This window comes from Oryzias latipes, chromosome 5 (genome assembly GCF_002234675.1).
Source record: "Oryzias latipes chromosome 5, ASM223467v1".
Taxonomy (NCBI): domain Eukaryota; kingdom Metazoa; phylum Chordata; class Actinopteri; order Beloniformes; family Adrianichthyidae; genus Oryzias; species Oryzias latipes.
In genome coordinates this window covers 2,430,137-2,452,272 of record NC_019863.2, presented here as the reverse complement: position 1 = coordinate 2,452,272, position 22,136 = coordinate 2,430,137, and the positions used below count along the sequence as shown (strand labels likewise).

Here is a 22,136-nt window from a genome sequence, read left to right as displayed (position 1 = left end):
ATAATTTGTTTTATTCTGTGCGGTCAGTGGTTTATTCTCGGCGGAACAGACCAAGAAGACGGGTTAGCGTTAGGCTAACACGTGCTAACAACATCTAGCTTTGGATGAACTTAAAATCCACGCAGTCAATGCTGCTATCTGCATCTTGGCTGCACGTAAATATGTGGGAATAACATCAGCCTTTATTTTGTCGGGACACGACTGGAAACACAAATTTAAATGATTGTTTACACGGTTTCTCAGGACTGTGTGGAGATGATTCAAAAGCCGCCTATGCATGACGTAAAGCCAGAGCAGTAGTGACCCATGATCGGAATGAACTGTTTATATGAAGCCCGATCGGATCAACAATCAGCATAACCCATCTATCTCCATCGGAAGGAAATTTTGATCAGAACGAGTCTGATCGGGGCAGAGTATTCCGAACGGCGTGTTTTTGATGACACATTTTTATTTTGATTGGGTGTTTATTCCGATTACTTTTGTCCATGTGACCGCAGCTAGTGAAATAAGAAAATATACAGTTAGGTTACTAAGTAGTGTGTTGTCAGCCTCAATGAAAAGAATGTGGCCTGTCCGGGTAAACAAAACTCAGCTACAAAACTGACAGAACCACTTTATCCACGTTTTAAAAGTAGGTTGTCAAACAACATTCAAGAGTTTCCTGAGAGTTTCCTGCTCTTGACATTTAGAGCAACATTTTTAGCTTAGGGATAAAACTCAGAATCTTCAGTGAAGCGTTGCTTTGCCTTTTGCTTCATAGAAGACTTTCAAAATAAGATGAAAACTTACAATTGTTTTCCCAAAGAGATTTAACATAAATATTACTTTGTATCAAGTGGAATGAAGTAGTTGGCAAATTTAGGTTTTCTAAAAGGAAAGTTTTAAAGATCATCAGATAAAGAATGCACAGCCCCTTGTCAGACAAAACTGTACTGTCCTAACAGGTTTCAGGAACCCGTCAAAAGCTTTCTGTTGGAGTTTAGTTAACCATAAAAAGCTTTAATAACAGTGTGTTTTCCCACAAATGGCACTTAAATCCAAAAATAAAATCAGAGAAGATTTATGCAACCACAAAGACAACACAAGATGCCAAAATTCAACTTAGCATGTTCATCCATCCCTTATTAGGACCAGGAACAGAGGAACAGCTCAAAATAGATGTTTGGAGACAAATACAGGGAAGCGGATGGTTTAGACACATTGAAAGGAGGAACAGTGAAGATGTTGGTGACAGGATGCGAGATTGGAGTTTCCTGGAAGATCTTAGAGGAAAACCAAAGAAGAGGATTGTGGATTAAACCCATACAAGCTTTGGGTAACTACGGTTATCTTAGGAATAAAGGATTCCATTCTAATAAAAAACCAAACAATGAAGCCAAAGTAACTGCAGATGCTGAGAAAAATGCTGGACTGATTTAATTTATGGATGACGCAATTCGCATTAGTTATAAAGGATCCTGAGAATTCTCAGGAACAATTACCGTAATTTCTTGACTGTAGAGCGCACCTGATTATAAGCCGCACCAGTTACATTTTAAAAGGATAAAACATTTTGTACATACATAAGCCGCACCAGTCTATAAGGCGCATGTGCCCGCATTGAAATGTGTTGTAGAATGAGGATGTGTATGTGCTGAAACCGCGCACGTGTGAAAGAAGGAGGGGAGAGCCCGTGCAGCATGGGAGGGAGTGAGAGCGCGCAGCGGAGGTGTGTTGGGGGTGTGCATTCATGTTTGATATACAGAGTGAAGGGGAACTGTCATAAAAGAAGCTTTCCCCCAGAAAAACAGTGAATGATTCTTTATTGACCCGCTCTGGAGACTCCGAACGGGGAAGTGAACCCCGAAGGAAGATCTGCCTTCGGTTGCATTTTCCATTGTCACATGCCTCTGCGTTATCATGACCCTATTGTGCTGCTACAACAAAGATGATTTCTCATTAAAATGCAGGGAACAACTATGATTCGAGCACACGCAGAAGCACATTTGAGCAGTTGTAATCACAGATTTGACATTGTAAGTCTAAATGAACACGTGCAAATGGGAATTTGTCAGTTGTAATTTTGTTTGTCAGACTTTACAGCAGAAGATCTTTTACACACAGATGCAAATTTTTGGTGTGTAAGTTCTCACATTCTATGTTACAAATCTCACATCAAATCTACAAGTTCGTCCTTTTTGGAACATATTTACCTTCATAGGCATGGTTTAGTTTTTGCAGGAGTAAGACAAAAATTGATGGAGTCTAAAACAGTGAAAAATGAAAGCAGTAAAAGAAAATCTAGAGCTGCAGCAGAAGATTACAGATTAGATTTTTGAACATCACAAAGAGCTTTGAAGATACTTTCAAGCTGGAGATGCACTGTGTGGAAACAACAGATGGGACCAAAGGCTAAGGCGTGACTCAGTGAGGGGGAACACAGGCGTTTTACTGATCAACAGGATGGGACGAGAACAACACTGCCAGGTGTTTTGTTTATTCCGTCACTCCTTAAAAATCAGACAATGTGATTTACTAGTTAGTTTTATACATTCCGTGTTTCACAGTTGAAGTGTATCTATGATGAACATTACAGACCTCACATCTTCACAGGTGGAACAACTTACAGGATCAGGGACTGAAAAATACTATTCTACATTCATGAATTCAACTAAACCTAAAATATAGTGGTTAGAAAGCTATCACAACACATGTGTGAGCCAACAGAACAATGACTAACAATATGAATATGTGTATATACATAGTCTTCAGTAAAGCTGTGCTCATCATCATCCTGCCCACAGATGCTGTTCCCTTTGTCACTGCGTCTGAATATAGCACGGGTACATTTGTCATTTGGCACATTTAACACAGCATACTTAGCAGCGCTTGGACATCAAAAGGTCAATATTTTGTTCCCGACACTAAATGCAGTTCAGCTCAAAGGTGTAAGAACTAATAGTTTTTATAGGCATGGCGTTGTTGAGCTCATTTTTTTTTGTTTTTCTCTCTTTTTCTCTCTTCAGCAAAACACGTGTGACGTGCAGCTACATGCATCAAAAATGAGCCACATAAATCAATGATGGATTAAAAACTCTTCTCCCAATCTTTTCCCACTGGATTACTGTACAGCACTGCGAGTAAACAAATGTCCCCAAATAAATCAGAAACATCTGCTCAATAAACTGAATTTTTCAGTGGACTTGTAGTTTGTGACCCGTTGAGGTCAGCAGACAATAAAAAGTCAGTTATGGACCAAACATCAGCTGACACTAGCTCATCCCAGGATTAAATGAAAGGAGATCTTTGTTAGGAACCATACTGGAAAGAGAAACATGCCAAAGCAGGCTACTTAACTGTACTCTAGCAATGAAATTCTACCCATCATAACTATTGAGTGTTGGGGAGCTTACTAATAACCCCACAGAGAGACGGCAGACACGCTGGCAGCCTGTTGAGCCTGCCTGTGTGTTTGTTTGTGCACATGTTATGAGCCATTTCATCGCCTTCAGGTTGGGGTGACACCTTCCAAGGCCTTGGGTCTCAGCTTTACAAAATCCCTTCTCCAGAATAGGAAGCAATGAAAACTACCAAGCTATTCCCAGAACAAGGAGGCCCTGGAATTTTCCAGGTAAACACATAGCAAGCTGGTCCTCAGTAATGCTGGGCGGTAGGTCAGGCACGGACTGGACATATTGACATCTACTTGATCCGGCAGATTCCCTGACTGTACATTTCCATGCCAGAAACTCCCTCTAGTGGTTAGAGAAGATAAAGCAGTCCTCCAGTTTTTTTAAACACCAACACAAACTGCAGAGGTTTGAGTCAGAGAGCAGAAATGGATTACAACATGAAGGAGCTTTAAGAAGTTGCCGATATTTTTTGTCGGAAAAAGCAATAAAAAAACTGAAATATTAAGTTACAATACAAATTAATCTCATCCAAAAGATTTAAAGGTCCCTTACCATGCTATTCTTAAGTAGAGTCTCTCTCTCTCTCTCTCTCTCTCTCTCTCTGATACTTTAATAGTTTCTCTTTTATTCATAAACACCTTATTTAATACAGTTTGTACTGTACCATTTCTTGGTTTTTGGTTGAAGTCACCGTTTATGTTTAGCGTCTTTTCTTTGATTTTTTTCCTAAATAAATTGACTTTCTTTACTTGTGTGTATCTCCAACACATGAGGTTGTCCATTTGTTTTCTACTGTGCTAACTCGTCTTTCAAAACACAGAGCAGAGTTAGCCCCAGTGCTGCAGATGGGTTAGAGGGTTCTAAAAAGAAGAGCCTTCATGCCAGGGAACCAAAAAAAAACAAAAAACAAAGGCAGTAGAAATTCCTCCAGCCCTCTGTGCATGATTCTTTACCAAACTCAGTAGATCCCGTCACATAAATTTGACTATAAAATCCCACAAAGTTCTGTTTTTTTCTGCAATAATATGAATATCTATGGCAGGGGTCTGCAACCTTTAACACTAAAGGAGCCACTTGGTCCAGTTTCTTACCGACTAAAACCCACCGTCTAGAAAAATACACTTTATTTATGTTTCTGTGGCCATTAAGATGTTCATTTGTAACAAGTAGCTTTTAAACGTTTATTTTTCTATTTTTGAACATTTAAATTGTTTTACTGTTGACAGCAGCTAATACAAGTTCCTTTTAAAATAAAACACATCCTGTGTTTAAAAAGATCCTCCTACTACAGCAGATTTATTTGAATTAAAAGTGCGAAAATGAAAAGTCAGACGTGACATTTTCTACCATTATGACTTTAGTGTGCCTTCATTCTTTTTCTCCTTTTATTTTCAAATATAAACATGATAATATCGGTGTGTAATCCTTTTTTTTCAAACCGTACATGTAAATGCAAATGAAGAACTTTGCCTCTGAACAGCAGCTAGACACCGTTGTTCAGCAAGAGATAAAGTTATCTTATAATAAACCACCGACAAGCCTGATGCTCATTTATCCGACATGCTGAAACCACAAAACCTGATGAAAACAAATTAACCAAAATTACAAAGCCATTACGGTATTTCTTTAAATCCTTATTTTTCTCACAACGGAAGGATAAAAGGTGCATGTGGCTCCGCAGCTTTAGGTTGCAGACACTTCAAATAAGGAAAAGAGTAGCCTTTAATAGAGCAGAAGAGTAAAGCGGATTGTTTGAACTTTTTCCATTAAACATGTAAGAAATGTGCAAAGAAGGAGAGCGATTTCTGCCAGAATTGGAAGTAACAAATATTGGTGCCAATTATTTTCGCGGCACAGCTCCAGTAAATCTCGTTTTCAGACAGGCGTGCTGTGGTGGGTCAGACAGAAGTGGCGTGGTGGTATCCTGCATATGCTGCTGAAGATGGACTGAGGAGAGCAGCGCTCAGTCAGGCGGCTAATTGAGAGGACTTAAATGACTGCATGGCTGGAGAAAGCTCTACGTTATTTATTACTGCAGCAAGCACAGGCTTCCTCAGCAAAAGCCGGAAAGTAAATGTCAGTGAGAGTTACTGCTTAGGATGTAGAGCTGCCTTCCTTCAAACATTTCATTGTGCAAAAGTCTATCAAGTTAACAGCTTTAAAGTAAATCAATATTTACATTTAACACTTTTCACTGATAAATAGCCCGGCTTGATGGTTGACCAAAACTGCCAGCTTGCATCATATCTTAAGATAAACAGTAACTTTTTTATAATTTAATAAGCATCCAGCTGTGTCAGTCGGATGAAGGCTGCTTTCCAAAATAAAATGTTGTTGTGTGTCAAGTAAGACCAGAGCCTCAGTTAACTATTTAGCCAATGAAGTGTTAGATTAGATACCTTGAGAGAAATTAAAACTAATCTGCAAAATAAAGGAAATTCTTCCAGCGTGACAAAAGATGTTTTCTGATTTAGAGGAGAAACAAGGATGCTGATGTCTGCAGCCTGACTGTTTCTACATTTTCTGTTTTCATTCAGATTTAAATTATAAGAGAAAAACTAAACCCGGATCTTATAATCACCTCTCTTGTCATTATTTTAATCCCACTTTTATTAAACAATTTGATGCCAGTTGTTTAGATCATTTGCATTTGACAGGTTTTAAAAGTGTTGTGATGTGAAAGTGAAGTCACAGTCAAAATCATTTCCCTCTGACTTCCTGAATTCTTCGTCAGTGTTTGATCCTAAAACTATTCAGAAACTACCACAGAACTGTCTGCTTCTCTCAGGATGACCTTAAATCTTATTTTGCACATGCACTTTCAGTTCAGCCAGCACTCCAGTTTGTAGAGATGCACCTGTGCAAAAAGAGTCAGTGAAATCCAAGACTTGAGTCCTTTGGTTTTAGACCATGTGACCATGACTGAACTTATTATTTTGTTGTTAATCGAGGGGGGGGGGGGGGAGGCACAGAAGTGACAGACTTTCTGTTGTGCAAAAATACTTTGCAGTTTGATGGATCTGGGAACTGAAGTACACAAAAGAAAACTGAATAATGGATACTCAGACTGTGCAAGTCGTTCAAACAGAACCAAAGCCTCAAAGACACATGAAATAATCATTAGTGAAGCTGAGCAGCCATTCCAACAAACTAACATTCTGCCATCTAAATCCAGTGACTTTTCTTTGCCTGAGCGCCTGAACCGGCGTGTTTTCTGACTCTGGAGCTGCATAACATCTGCATGTTCCCATTTCTTCCTCAGGACTCCCTGTCATCTTAACTCACCGGGGCTGGTGGTGCTCTGCAGGCTTGCTCTCTTGTTGAGCGGTGATGCAGGTTTAGGTTTTCCTTGACCATCACCAGCAGAGGAAGATGAAGATGAAGATGAAGATGACATCTTAACATGAGTACGCCTGTTAGCCCTGGACCAAAGTGTGCTGGAGCTGTGCAGCGGCCAGCAGAGGGAGAGACAAGCACCGCAAGAAACCCTACAGCTGTGACTCGGACTGGGGGAGTGCGGCGGCAGGACCCATCCTGAGCTCGGGGGAGCTCCTCTGCAGGATTGGCTCCTCCCACTCCCACCCAGCAGCTGGTCAGAACTGCACAACAACACTCTTTGCAGGGCCTTGCTGAGGGCCATCCTCTGCTGTTGTCCTGGCAACCAGGGAAAGAGCTTCCTGTAGTTGATGCAGTGAGATACAGCCATAAAAGGGGCATTGCTAAAGTGTGCTGCTAGCATGACAGCCTGCTCTGTCCGCACCCAGCCGAGGTGAACAAAAAGCAAAAAAAGTTCTTCCCCCTCTACAAGAAAAATCGGAACAATCATCCAAACAGACGGAGCAACAAAAAGAAGAAAGAAAAATAAATAAACGGGTGGTGAAGATAAGCACAGCCCCCAACCTCCTGTGCTGGAAACTTCTGAGGGGGGACAGCCTAAACACACACAGCCAGAGCTGCCTGACATGAAGTCTTATAAATAGTGACAGCCAATGCCCAGGAAGGGATAGCAACACATGACAGCTTAAGCAAGCCCTCCAACTCTTTCACATGGCTGCTGCTGCAGAGCACCATCTTCATTTTTCCACTTCACTTTCAAACGAGCAGTTATCAAATCAAAACTAAACCCGGAGATAAAAGAATACACCATCTTCCCTCTGATACGTTTCATAAAGTCTTAACATATTAGACACAATCTGTCTTTATTGCCGTATGAACACAAGAATACACTTTTTAGGGTTTTTTTTTTGTGTCACAATGGCAGGAGAATATATATTACAAGAAAAAAAATGGAAATCTTTAAGAATTCAAACGGACTTAAATGAATCAAAAACCAAAATCTACTCAATAAATGCTGATGATGGTTGGTCATTTTTGGGGGGGTTATGTTAATTCTGAAGTTCTCCATGAGTGTTTAAGGAGGCCTAGAAAGAATAAACATCTCCACCTAGTGGCACAAACAAACAAGATTCCTAACAAGTGATCTGAAGACGGTTTAAAGGCCCATCTCCAGGGTCAGCAATGTTTCTGACATGAAGTGCCAATTTGACATCTGTGACGTCACAATGTAAGCAAACCCACTCGTTTTCGTGGAGTGGGAGGGGCTGGTGCTCAGAGACCAGGTTTTCAGAGGAATGCGTGAACAGAGCAAAAATACTGCTTTGGGTTTTCTTTTGTGAGGAATGAATTAAATGAAATGAATTGAATGCAATACTCATGATTATGCCTTTTTAGCCTTTAAAATTGTTTGGTGGGACCGTTGGCACAGTGGTCTTGCTCAAAGTTTTTTCCTATGTCACTCCTGATTCACACCATTTGAATGAAGAAATTCTCAGAAATGCCTTTTTACTCATAATTCTTTTTCATACATCATCAGAAAAATATGCTACTAGAACATGTTAAAAACACCATTTGGGAGCTTCAAGGGAAAAACTAAAACTGTATTTAACCTAGTCTGATCATGGTTTTGGAACTAATCTGACATGTATAATTTTTAATAGACTGTCATTTTAGCAGAAGCGATTATAAGCATGTTCCTCCTTAAGTGACATTCTGCCAGGTTGGCTGCTGACCTCTGCATCTTGAAGAACATCCACAACATTAATAACAGGAACACTGAGAACAATAAGATGAAACCTCTAACTTTAAATGTCCCCATTTTTAACCTTTTTGTTAGGGATACCATCATTTTTGTCCAGCCCTTATTTCTATATCATTTACCAGCAGTCCAAAAGAAATGTGTAATTTTCAGTATTTTATGATATTTTAAATAGATCACAGTTTGTTGAGTGATTATTGTGGCCTTTTCTCTCACTAGCAGAGGAGTTCTAACAATTCTGTAAAAACCTGTATTTAAACCCAACAACTTTGTCTAAATGTGTCCATGCTAATTTTTCAAAGAGCTGTTGTCCAACCAGAACCTTGACAAGTTTCTCAAAAGAGTAGCAACAAAGTGAAAAATAGATTTTTGCATCAGTTCAGTCGTATACTCTACCTTTCAGAGTCAACACTCGCCATCTGTCAGCACTTCAGCAGCTAAAACAATAAACCTGTTTTTGCTTGAAAAGAGGGGAAAATACACAAACAGCTACTGGAATATCTCACCTTTTTCCTGAAAAAATAAAATAAAAAAATCAGCGTAAACCAGGTTTCAGCAGGAAACAGAAGGCAGTTGTATAATTTAATAGCCCCACTCTGGCTCTCTCTTTGCTTGTGCTGCCTGGGAAAGCGTTCTTTCTGCCAGCACGCCCGTTTGGCTAAAAATCAGACCACTGTGCAGACTACTAAGGGTTTTTTTTTTTTACTCCTTTTTCCCTTCAGAGCAAAGCTGGTGCAATTCAGCACTTTGTTTGCAGAGGCCAACAGCAAGGGAAAAACAACTCAACTGTGCTTGTTAGTATGTGAGAGCCCAAAACCCAGGCACTTTTTCAATTCCACTTCTAACATTTTATTCCCATCACATTACAATAAAACACAGCCCTTGTTGGCGCTTTAATAAGAGAAAATTGTGGTCATTTTTTAATTTAAAAAATAGAGTTTTAAGAAGATTTTGGCTTTACTATTGATCTAAAATAAAAGGGATTTTTCTCTGTTTAAACCAGAATTCATCCATGTCCAGAGCAGTCCTTATAAGTCTACCAAACCTAGAAGATTCTGACTGAAAAGCACTTTTCAAGGTCTTAGGAGAACCAGAACCAATCCCCACTGCTTTCATTCTAGCCCCATCGTCAGAGCATCAAGGAGCCCCACAGAGACACCAGCCTGCCCACTTTCACTCCTAAATTAGCTTTGATTAGTAGCATCACAATTGAATCTTTAGGCTAATGTGCTTTCCTTTTCTGTTAGATTTACCTTTAATCTTGTATATCATATTTATGAAATGCGTGCATAGAATAATCCCATATTCTTTTAGACTTATTAAAAATGAAAGCTTGACTCAAGCATGAAAAGCCCCCAATTGTTTTTTAAGAAATTGGTAAATCAAATATCCTGTAGGTCTAAGGTCACATTTGTGATCTTCCTGAGATCAAAAACCAAAGCTAATGCAAATACGTTTATTCTAAATTTTTATGTTTTTAACATAATTTTGTGGCTTTTTTTCCTAGTGGAGAACATATATAAAGAAAATTAAGATTAGAAATGCATTTCTTAGTATTTCCTTATTGAAACTGTGGTGAATCAGAAGAAGATGAAAAAATGCTGTTTGAAAAGCTTATACTTGTTTTGTACAAACTACCAATCGGTAAGCCACAAGCTCCCTGCTCCGCTCTATTCTGATGCATCCACTTGAAGACAAATAGATCCATTAATGTCCTTTTTCCTCAACTGAGTTGAAATCTGGTTCTAAACTGTAAGCTACAACATCGCTCACCATTTTCGTTAGCTAGCAGGAGAGAGTGTAAACAAAGGGATGATGGGAAGGCTTAGTCCACGCCAAGGGTCCCACCCACCACTCAGAGGTGAATTTCTAAAGAAATCCTGCCGCTCTACAGGAACTATGTCCTAGAAAACTACACAGCTTTTTGATTTTAGCTCAAAACAGCGTAATCATAATTAAAGACCGCAGGGAACGCTTTTACAATAGATAAAAAGATTATTGGAGTGAGACTTTAATTCAGTTTATTTCAGCTTGAAAAATAACCCAGTTCTTCTAAATTTCCAGGGTTGTTTGGTTGGGATTTCAGGAACATTTGCATTTAATTTGCAGTTCACTGGTTAGCAATGAAGAATAAGCTGTTCTACACACTTTTTATAGTCCCGCTCTGATAATCTTTTGATTTATTTTCAAAATTTTCCCAGTGGTCTTTTAATTATGATTAAACCGTTTTTAGACTAAATGAAAAAACCTTTTGTGTGCGGATCGATTGGCGAAGAGTAACACCCATTTACTGTATGTAGAGTACTGGACTGAGTGACCCCTCCACCCTTGCATTCCAAACAGGAAGTACTTGCTGGCTCCAAGAAGCCAAAATCCCATAGACTTCTATAGCGAAATACAAAGCTGTTATTCATTTTATTGGTCAGAATAACCACTCTGGCTCTGATACCTGAAGAGGTTTGAAATTCAAACAAGCTTACTAGCAACAGTAGTTGCCATAGAAACATTGACTCAGATCGACTCGGACCAATCACTATCGTCTGGTTCCACATGACGGCGTCCGTATCACAGAAAGATGGCGAAAGCATTTTCTATGGGTGACGTCACACTCACTAAGTCCAGTTCTCTATACAGTCACTGGTAACCCAACTTTCCCTTGTCCTCCCCATTGCTGAGAGCTCTCTGTTTACACTCCTTCCCAATAGCTTACAGCCCCTCACAATCCAAACCTTACAATACTGGTGCAACAAAAATAGTGAGCAATATCAGAGCTATCCAGCCGTCCAGTTCTGATCCAGATTCCAGCTCAGACGAGGAAAACCAAGTCGTTCATGGGTCCATTTGTCTGCAAGTGGATGCATCTGAATGGAACGTAGCAGGGGAGCTTGTTGAGTTTGTACGTCACGAAAACAACCTGTTCCCAACTGCCTTTTTTCTTCTGCTCCTGATTAACAGCGATTTCAATACAAAAACCGTCAACAACAGAAAACAACAACTTTGATCGTAGTGGGTTTTTGAACTATAGCAAATATTTACTAATGATGCCTAACTCTGTATTTAAACAGTTTACACTTGAAGGTTAACGGTTTTTGTTTGGTTCCCTGAAGAATATTTACTAACAACATGAGTTCCGTGGAAACAGCTGGAGCCCAGCGGTTGAGCGGACTGTCTTACCGTCGGTCATGGTCGTAGTCGCAGCTCCGCAGACAGTCAGACAGACAGGAACTGATCGCTCTGCAGAAAAGACTGAACACAAACACGCAGCTTTACACACTTTTAAAGCTCATTAAACCAAACGGCTAGCAAACACAGACATTAGCTAGCGACCTGTGAGTTCGTTTCAACCGAACAAAGTCCTCACTAGGTCAACCTGAAGCTGCTACTACTAAATGAACCACTAACAAGTTCAACAGCGACGCTCTAATTACTAATAATTCTACTTCCGGTGGTGGTGGGGGAGGGCTTCTGAACTGTCAGTAACTGAGTCGAGTTAAATTAAGTGCAGCTCAGAGGTAGTTTTCACCTTGTTGCGGTCCAAATGTGGTGTTTTCAGTCGAAAAAAGCGGGTCTCAGGCTGAGAAGAAGGAAGTTTGGAGGGAGCTCTCCGCTGATGGGAGTTCAAGGGTCGCCTGGTGTCCTCCAGCACTGCCGGAGCCGCGGAGGAGTGTCCTCCTGACGGTTAGATAAGACTTATCTGCGCGCGGCGGCTGTGTCCCAGAGGGTCACGAAAAACGAGCACGCGACCAAACCCCACGCGACACTTTGACATCGCATGCACGCGGCAGGAAGCGAAAGTCGCTCTGTAATGAGGAGATCTTCCCTGAAGATCCTTACCTGACCCAAACTAAAGTTTTTCACTTTTCAGAACAGAACAGCAGTTGGATGTCAAGGATCAGTGTGGGACTGTTGATCATTTTGCAGGTTCTGATTGCTTTGATGTGCATTCATTGGCTTCATGATCATCCCAGATCATTTTCCTCTCACAAAATCCACAAACCCATTAAAGCCCAATCAAATAAAACACGTTTGTTAATTACCAGTAGGGGTGTAACGATTAATCGACTTAATCTGTGAATTGATTTATATACTATAAAATCATCTCAAAATAATTTTTTTAATTGATTATATTGACTTAGGCAAATACCATTTGGTAGGTCTGTTTTACTGTAACGTAAAAACGACAGAGTGCATCACAATGAACAACACATGTAATGCAGCAAAAACTGATCAGTCCATCATTCCACTAGCAAAGTCATGTGACCATACAGTGTGCTAGAATGTTCTAAGAATGTTCCCTTTGGATTCTTTGGATGTGGAAATACAATAGTGCGCTGAACCTTAGGAAACTAAAATGTGAACGGATTTGACATTCATTCTTGTTTGCTTGGACACATTTTTCATTTACACTTGATGATCTTGAAAAAATCAAGAATCTGGAAAACTTCACCTGCACTGTTCAGTAGCAGGAATTTCTCTCTGAGTCACACTGATTGAAGTTTTGGATAAAGATGTCCTGGATCCATTTTGGGTCAATGAAACGGATGGTTCAAAATAGACTGATATCAACTATGAATCATTTTGTCAATGTAAATCGAATTGTTGTTTAACCCTTAGTCAATGGTGAGAACTAAATACAGCTCAACAGGGAGCCAAAAAATCGTAACATCCAACAAAGTCAAGATAATTAGGTCAACCACTCCAAATATTTGGCATCTTTAACTAAGGACCACCAAACGGCAAAGGTTCCTGGCCTAAAAAGCTCATTTGTCCTTCATAGTTAACAAAAGTTAACAATATCACTAACAAGAAAACATACAGTTAGGTTACTAAGTAGTGTGTTGTCAGCCTCAATGAAAAGAATGTGGCCTGTCCGGGTAAACAAAACTCAGCTACAAAACTGACAGAACCACTTTCTCCACGTTTTAAATGTAGGTTGTCCAACAACATTCAAGAGTTTCCTGAAGAGTTAGGCAATGTCCTGTTCTTGACATGTGGAGCAACATTTTTAGCTCAGAGAATCTTCAGATACGTGTTGCTATGAAGACTTTCAAAATAAGATGAAAACTTACAACTGTATTCCCAAAAAGATTTAACATGAATATTACTTTGTATCAAGTGGAATGAAGTAGTTAACCAGTTTAGCTACAACGTTACTGTCCTAACAGGTTTCAGAAAACCTTTCACTTCCTGTTTGGAGTTTAGTTAACCCTAACAAGCTTTAATAACAGTGCGTTTTTCCACAAATGGCACTTAAATCCCAAAATAAAACAGAGGAGAATTCTGCATCCACAAACACCTGAGTTTAAGACAAAGTGATGTACTTTTGATACTATGGAAAATCCAGTAACAACATCATGAGGAGAGCGCTGGACAAGGGCGCACTGAGCGCAAGGAGCAGAGACAATAGGAGCAGTTTGTTTATACACATATTTCATTTACGCTTGATTATCTTGAAGAAATACAAGGGATCTGGAGAACTTCACCTGCACTGTTCAGTACAGGTATTTCACTCTCAGTCACACTGGTTGAAGTTTTGGATAAAGATCTCCTGTTATGTGGGTTTAAGTTTTGTTTTAGATTCTTGGTTTTGTTTGTACCATTAAACTTTAAATAAAAAGTTTAATTCATAAACTCCTGACTACTTTAAAGTTAACTGATTAGTCACCATTCACAAGTAAGGAATGATCTGGATAGTGGCTCATATCTCTGATTGCGTTATGCAATCCCTGTTAATCTCTGCGCTCTACTCGTCACAGCAGCACTGTTACAGAAGTGTCATTTAGTCACTTGTATAACTAGGCAGAATAATTCCTGAACGCAGCAAAATTGAAAAAAATAGGAAGTCATATCAGTGGTTGCTGACTTGGGGCTTTCAAGACTGAAGTCTGGTTTCTACAGAAATCACGTGAAACCTTTGGCCTTTCTCAAAAGTCATTTTTAATAATTATTTGATTTAGCTGCTAATTTTACAAGTTCTAAGTTTACAAGTTTGAGTGATGATCCCATTTCTCTCATTAGTGGATGCATTAATATTTATAGAGCTGCAATTCAAACGCCACTATAATTCAAGGAGAATTTGATTAAAAACCAACATAACTTTATGGTTAAACCAAACTGAACTAAATTAATACTGTTTTAAGTAATAATAAACCCAGCCTCAGTCTGATTTTGTCTTTAAAAATTGGTGCAATAAATTAACCAAAACTGAACAAATGTTTTAATCTGAAGTGAATATGAATTCAAATGTTTTTTGTTTTTTACCCGTTATTAATTTAGCCTCTCAAGACCTGGCATCTACATGTGTGGACATCCCACTTTGGGTTATATTACCACAGTAATTTAACCCAAAGTGTCAAAGAGAAATAAAACAGGCAGATCAAATGAGATCGCAAACCTCAGTTAGGAGGTTAAGATAGTTCTGTGTTGTTAGACAGAATAGACTGAGCCAGAAGCTTTAAAACAGCAGCATGATGGGGTTGTTTGTGTCTCACCTTGATGGTTTCACCAGTAGAAGAAGCCCATGATGCTGTTATTTTTAGGAGACCCTTTCTGGTTCAGTTCCCTAATGAGACTGGCTCCTCCTACCGCCCACTACAGCAGTGAAAAATGTCACTTGGTAATAATTGCCATGGGGATGGCAGAGCGTCCTGGAGCTGGGGGCAGCCTGGCTGAGGTCATGGAGGAGCAAGGCCTGTCATGCATCAGCATCTTACAAAAAAAAAAGGCAGTCAGGACAAACCTTGCAGAGGAAAAAGCTCTCCTTTCTGCTGGAGCATCTTCTGTGTTTGTTTTATTTAAGCAGGATGAATGACAACGCTCTGCTTTGACCTTTACAACTGAACTGATCCCTATAGGTCAAAGTGTTTAGACTGTGTCCTCCCACAACCATCGCTTTGTGATAAAAAATAGAAAACAAAGAGGTTAAGACCCCACATAAATAGAAAAGTATCAAATAAAGAGCTAAAAATGAGTTTGCATCCAAAATAATTTAAAAACATAGAAACTTTTTATTACAACAGGACCTCTTCATCCATTTCAAGCAATGTTTTTTTTTTTTATCTGAACACATTCATCTTTTTTTCTTCTGTGGAAGTTATTCTTTATTTTAATCACAGCATTAAAAGATGTCTGGACAAACTTAAATAAGAACACAAATGTTCAACATCATTCACAGTTTAGACAGGATGAGAAGAAGGTAGTAAACTCAGCAAGCTATTGAGTTTCATTTGGTAATGTCACGGAAACACCCTCTGAAAAAAGCAGCGTTAAAAACCCTGTTTCCATAGTACATAAGAAATGTTCCTGGAGTCATTCGTGTGTCCAAATATCTCCACACACGTATCCCAGAACAGATTTCTAAAAAATGCCCCTCCATCAAACTGACATGTAAAGTCTTCACTCTCAGCTTTCAGTATCACATTCCCCCATCACTTCACTTTTTTAAAACCTCTAATGTGCAAATTTTATACCTGACAAAACACGTGATTAGAAAATAAGATCATTTCCTGCACTGAGGTACTGTAATAAACCCTGACAAGCAGAGTGGATCAAGGTAAAGTATCTGTATGCTCCGTCAGTAGAAAACCCCCTGAAAAGCTGAGAAATGTGAAGATGGCAGCAACTGCACTACAAAAAAACAAACAAAATATGAACCTCTTTGTCCTGAACTGAACCACGGATGCTTTATGTCACCGTATACAAAGAAGAACTCACTCACTGAGTGACACACACAACCCAAACTTACACTTTTACCAAGTTAGAACACACACTTTAGTACATAAAGCAACGTAAGAATCACATTTGAGTGTCAAGCAGTGCAACATGAAAATACTGCTTTAAGATCTATATCCAAACACATAGATAAATACAACATATGGCAGAAAGCTCAGAGAACCTCAACATGAGTTAGAAAGTTGGCTTGTAGCATAAGATTTGCTTTTTAGAATATTAAAAGAAGAATAAATAACTTTTTGGAAAGAAAAAGCTTTGTAAACAGCCTGTTTGTGAGGGTTTAGGCCACAATCTGTACACCAGGCATGTCCAAAGTCCGGCCAAATGTAGCCCACATTTAAATTTCCACCATTCCTGTCATGAAATTAATAAAATATGGCTCCCAGCTCTTTAAAGAACCGAGTGTGCAGTTTCTTAACGGTAAATTACATCATAAGCTGTTGTAAACCTGTGGCGACAGCTTGTGGCTACTGACCTTCAGAGCCTTAAGGGCCAAACGACAAGAACAGATTCCTTTCTGTGATCAAAATAAGATCACTGTTTCTGTTATTTGCCAGTTCACAAAATGTACATTTAGAAATTTACAGTGAGAATTTAATAGTGTATAGTATGTAACATTTCATATGTACCCAGATTTAATGTAAACAAAAGATTTTTTTGCCAGACAGACTTTTTCTTCATTTTATTTTTGGCCTTAAAAAATGAAGTTTACAGTGTTTTTAGTAAAACATGTTTTTAGATCTAATTCCTTCTATGTAATGAAATAAAAAGTATCCCATTTCAGGAAAATGTTCATTTGCATTTGTTAAATGCAGGCCAAACGGTTGTAGCTCACACATTGTGACCTCACCAAATCGGCCCCTCTTTGGACACCCCTGTTGTACTCTTCATCGTTGATTATTTTTAGCCTGACTCAACTAACAACCTAACAATCTTGGTAAATTTCTAAAACACAGAAACCCTTTATTCCATTTGTGGCTGTTATTTTCCATATTCCAGTCCTCTTTTCATTTTCTAATGAGTGACTTCTTAGTTAAACACAAGTTAAAATTGTGTGGAACTGCTTCCTTTTCATTGCTGACCAGTGAAGGCAAATCTTTCTAAAACACAACCAAACAAGAAGCTGGTTCTAATCTAACAAGTGTTCCTTAATTTCAACTCAGAAGAAAATTCCCCAAAATGACCCATTTGTTTCTTTGTGAAATAAAACCCTCTTCTTGCAAAGTATTTTTTTTGTTTTATTAAAAAAAGCTTTTTAAAACATGAATTCACTGAGTCGTTTACTGCTCCGAGAGGTTGCGTAAAAGGCTAATGCACAGCCAATGTAACAGTAATTTCCCTTTTTTTCCCAATCATCAAACGCATCACATTGCATTAAGCTGTATGATTTACTTAATCAGTAATTAGAGCCAAAACAATGAAAGATGAGAGAAAATCCCACAAATGAACTGTCCTGACAGTTTTTGCAACGATGGAAAAAAAAATCCTGATATTTGTAATATTTTTAGGTGTTTTCAGTATATAAAACCTCAATGAAACTTACTTGTCTGTATATATGTGGTTGCTTTTTGTGTGTTCGATTTCAATAAACTCTGACATTTCCTCTGCTATTTGTCCAGGAATACGGAAATCGATGGGGATAGGCTGGGCTGGCTCGGCCGGCTGAGAATGAGCCACGGGGCAGCAGGCCTCCCCCTTTGGACTGGAAGTGCTGCGTGAGTTCTGAGGATCCAGGTTGCAGCCAGTGCCCTGAAGAAACTGTAGAAAATTCTCCTCTATGGATCCTTCGCGGCTTGGCAGCCTGTCCTCGACTTCCACCCCGGCTCTGCGGAACAAACAGGGCAGATGCTTTCCCAGCTCCTCGCGGATCTGCCTGTTGAGGCAGCCGTAGAAAAAGGGGTTGGAGGTGAAACAGAAGTAGCCGATCCACGTGACCACCTCCTCCAGAGAGGCCAATGCAGCAGGTGGGCTGGCAGCCAGAGCCGAATACATGTGGAACGTGAAGTAAGGCAGCCAGCAGCAGAGGAACTGCCCACCCACAGCTGCCAACACCGCTGCAGCCTTTCCTCCCCCAAAGGGCCGATGTGGCGTCGCTCTGTCAGTCCCGGAGCCAGTCCCCGAGCTAGTGACCATGGTTGAACGGCTACTGAGGGACTCTGACCGCTGGCGACGCGGGGTGTCCATCCAGGTAGGCAGGGGGCCGTGGTGCATGGCCGCCACCCGAGCCACTTTGAACATGTTGCAGTACACAACTAGAATGACCAGCAGCGGACACAGGAAATACACCAGTGTGAAGAGGACCATGAAGGCTAAGCGGTTTGACCCTCCCCCAGTCCAGTGCAGTGAGCAGCGCCTGTGACCCTGAGCCGGGGGGGACGGGACGGCCCCTCCACCGCCTCCTCCAACCCCACCGCTCTCCAGAAGAGGAGTTCTCCCACCTTGGAGGAACCAAGCGATCAGTGGCAGAGCAGACATGGTGAGAGCTTTGACCCAGATCCCCACCAGCACCGAGGCCACCAGGCCAACCGTCATCTTCACCTCATAGCGCATGGGATGTATGACGTAGTAGTAACGCTCCACGTTGATGACAGAGATGGACAGAATGGCAGCACTGACGAGGCACACGCTGAGAAACAGATAGCTCCTGCACAAAGCCTCTCCGAAGAAGGCTCGGCTGGAGAGCATGCCGAGGGGCATCAGCACCAGGGCTGCCAGCAGGTCCACCACGCACAGGTGGAAAACAAAGGAAAATTTGTGGAGCTGGGGAGCCTTGGCAATGACCGCCATGACAGCCACATTACCCACCACAGCCAGCAGATCCATGAGCAGCATCGCCAGCATGGCTAGCGACTGGGACAGAGCCCAGCCCTCAGGCTGAAAGGAGGCAGACATGTTGGATGTGGGCTGTGGAGGTGTGTGGGAGGAGTTCCACACGGGCTCCATTGAAGGGTGCGGTGAGGCAGGCAGGCAGGATCAGTCACAGCTCCATCACCCATCCTTCAAAGCCAGAAGGTCAGGCCAGAAAGCAATGGCTTGAAATTTAGATCCAAAGTTGCGATGCGCTCCAGATGATGGTGCTGCGATCCAAGACGGCCGCGGGCTACCAATTCTGTCCATTCAAGAAAATCACCATTTCTGCCATCGGTCACAATTCACCCTAAAATAAAAAGAAGAAGAGGAGAGAATCTGTCTGTATGTTTGCCTATTATTTGTACAAATGAGCTTTTGTGACATTTGTGGGAATTTAAAAAACTTCTTAAACAGGCTGTTATTGCAGAGATCTACATTAACAAAAGCAAAACAATCTAAACAGATTTTGGGCAGCGTGAATGGTAATCCAGAGCTCACCCTCATATTAAGACACCTTTAAAGACCCACTCCAATGAAAATGGGGCTTTTGGTGTTTTAACATGTTGTTGTGGGATTTTTCCAAGAGAGCCTGACAGAAGTCCTGAACTGGAACCAGAAGTCCCCCCATATCCCTCGAAAAAAACTACATTTCTACTTCCGAAGCCTTTTTGTTTAGGGTTGGGGTAAGTTGTATCGTTTCCGCTTCCGGCCAATGATGTAAGGCGCCATGTTGTCTGCAGCCAGGTCCCTCTATCTACAAGTGGACGTGTCAGAAGGAAGCAGAACAGGCAGCTTGTGGCTCGTTGCCGTAGCTTCTACGTTACCGCTGAAAGTGTATTCCAACGGCATTTTTGTTTGCGTCTGCTCCTGATTCACAATGATTTGAATAAAGAAATACTCACAAATGCTAATTTAAGCTTAATTACCTTTATGTGTCCTCCACCAACAGAGAACTGGAGAGGGACCTGGCTGCAGACAAGAAAGTGCAGCTTACCCTAACCCAAAAGTGTTAAGAATTGTAAAAAAAAACTTTTATCAAAGCCTAAAACAGAAAAAATCGTAACTGTTGCCAGTTAAAATAAAGTTTTCTACGAGTGATATGGGGACGGGAGAGTTTCCTTGGAAATGTTAGGTGGGGGGTGTGAGGGGCTGTAAGCTAGTGGGGATGCATTTAAACAGAGGGGTGTTGGGAAATGGGGGCGGGTTTACTCTGCACCAATGGCCCACAACTCAGAGGCAAATTCCTAATTTACTCCTGCCGCTCTGCAGAAACTATGTCCTAGGAAACTCTGTTTTTTTTAAATTTTGGCTAAAAACATTATATTCATAAATAAAAGACCACTGGGGACGCTTTAAAAGTATTTTAAAAGATGATCAGATTGGGACATTAAGTCATTTAAGTTGCAAAAACACATAATTTTATTCACAAATGAATGCATCCTTGTTTTCAGACAGAAAGGGACAGAAGAAAATGCCTTTTTTTTCCACCAAGCAGCAGCGTGTGAAATCTACTTTTCAAGCAAACATCCTCTCAATGCACAAATGCAAGCTCACTGACCAAAGCTAATCCTGTCAGTGAATAGAAAAACACACTCCTACACCTCCTCCCGTCTCTCCATACTTCCAAAGATGTCAAACAACTACAATCAAATTTAAAAAACATTTAAAGTAGGTTATGTGTGTGTTGGGTTCCATTCACAGAACAGGACAAACCATAGCAATTCCGATGAGCTGAAAGCTTGCAAAAGATGTATCATATGCAACACGGACTGTGCATGCATTAAAAAACATGCTGCTTTCAAAAAAACTATGTTGTAGCTCCGATATATTCCATCTGCAACCTAAACAGAAATTACAAATCAACACCTATATATGTGTATATAGATGTCAGTGCTTGATTTTTTTGTTCATGTGCTCTAAAACCTCCAACCTGAACAGCTTTTTATTTAAACATTAATGACTAAAGCCAATAAAAATTAGATTGTTTGTACACTAAAACAATTAGGGCAGCTGTGTCTGTTGAGCATATAAGAGCGTCCTTCAATTCCAAAGAACCAGAAGCTTTAGAGAAGACAGAAGAAAAAGAGCCTTTTTGTACCTGAACCAGAGTTGTGATGCTGCCTGGTGCTTTGCTCTCTGAAGATGAAACCCCTCTTCCAGCTGCCACTGCTGAGGTTCACAGTGGAAAGCAATCCCTGTCTAGTCTTCGCGTCAAAAGCCAGTGTCTTCTCTGGTCCCTCGATCCCCCCGTCATCCGAGCCCCCGGATGACAGCATATGTGGCGGAAGGGGTTAATCTGTGATGATGCTGATGTAAATGTTCCCGGAGAGGACAGCGGCGTCCTCCCTCCCTCCCTCCCCGCTCTGCCTGCACTGGCACACGGTGATCGCAGAGATGGAGAAGGCGGCAGACACGAGCAGGCCCGGGGCCACGCGCGGTCCTAGCGCCCCCCTCATTCTGGTTCCAGTCTGGAAAAGAAAAACCTGAACAAATATGAAGAATTTTTTGGAAAATTATTAAAGAAACAAAAGTTGTTTATATGAAGTAGAATTTTATTCAAATTCAACGAGTTTCAACGAGTTTTTAATTTTTGCTAGTTCAAGTTATTTTGCTCACAATGTGCTTGGCATACTAATTAATAAAAGCATATAGAAAGAATAAAAAATTGATCATTTTCGTCGTCTTTGAATACCATTAAAAGCCGAATTTGAACAAGCCCACCTTTAAAACTTTCTTTTAAAGTGATTTCAATTTGGGGTGGCACGGTGGTGCAGTGATTAGTGCTTTCTCCTCACAGCAAGGTTCAAATCTCAGCTGTGACCACGGTCCAAGAACATGCTTCATACGTTGATTGATTACTCTAAAATTGTCTCCTAGGTGTGAGTTTGTGTGTGTGTGTGTGGGGGGGGGTGTTATTGTGTTGCCCTGCCACTGTCTAGGGTGCACCCTGCCTTCACCCAGCAGTAGCCAGGTTGGGCCATGGCAGCTCTGTGACACTGAAAGGGTTACAGCGGTTTATGGATGGATGGATGGATGGATGGATGGATGGATGGATGGATGGATGG

At 40.7% G+C, this 22,136-nt stretch overlaps 2 protein-coding genes across 7 annotated transcripts in view; both read right to left on the bottom strand.

Moving 5' to 3' along the window:
- Positions 1-12,296, bottom strand: part of LOC101167198 (AMP deaminase 2) — a 34,700-nt gene extending 22,404 nt beyond the window's left edge. For 2 of the 6 annotated variants that reach the window (XM_023954721.1, XM_011474628.3), the window contains exon 1: positions 6,681-7,297. In XM_023954721.1, the coding sequence (XP_023810489.1) occupies positions 6,681-7,221 (541 nt within the window). In that variant the 5' untranslated portion in view covers positions 7,222-7,297. Of the gene's footprint in view, positions 1-6,680; positions 7,298-8,996; positions 9,090-11,664; positions 11,737-11,817; positions 11,937-12,013 lie in introns of those variants that run through there. The other 4 variants (XM_011474630.3, XM_011474629.3, XM_004068541.4 and 1 more) reach the window with 4 other exon arrangements.
- Positions 12,297-15,230: 2,934 nt separating this feature from the next.
- LOC101166955 (probable G-protein coupled receptor 61) lies at positions 15,231-21,470 on the bottom strand. The gene is made up of 2 exons (XM_011474632.3): positions 21,170-21,470; positions 15,231-19,378 (listed from the first exon to the last, which is right to left on the bottom strand). Exon 2 carries the CDS (start codon positions 19,162-19,164, stop codon positions 17,761-17,763), a length of 1,404 nt encoding a protein of 467 aa, XP_011472934.1. The 5' UTR covers positions 19,165-19,378; positions 21,170-21,470; the 3' UTR covers positions 15,231-17,760.
- Between the last annotated feature and the right edge of the window lie 666 nt (positions 21,471-22,136).

Excerpts from the sequence above, each read along its gene's own strand:
- LOC101166955 (XM_011474632.3), bottom strand. The coding sequence starts at position 19,164 with ATGGAGCCCGTGTGGAACTCCTCCCACACACCTCCACAGCCCACATCC.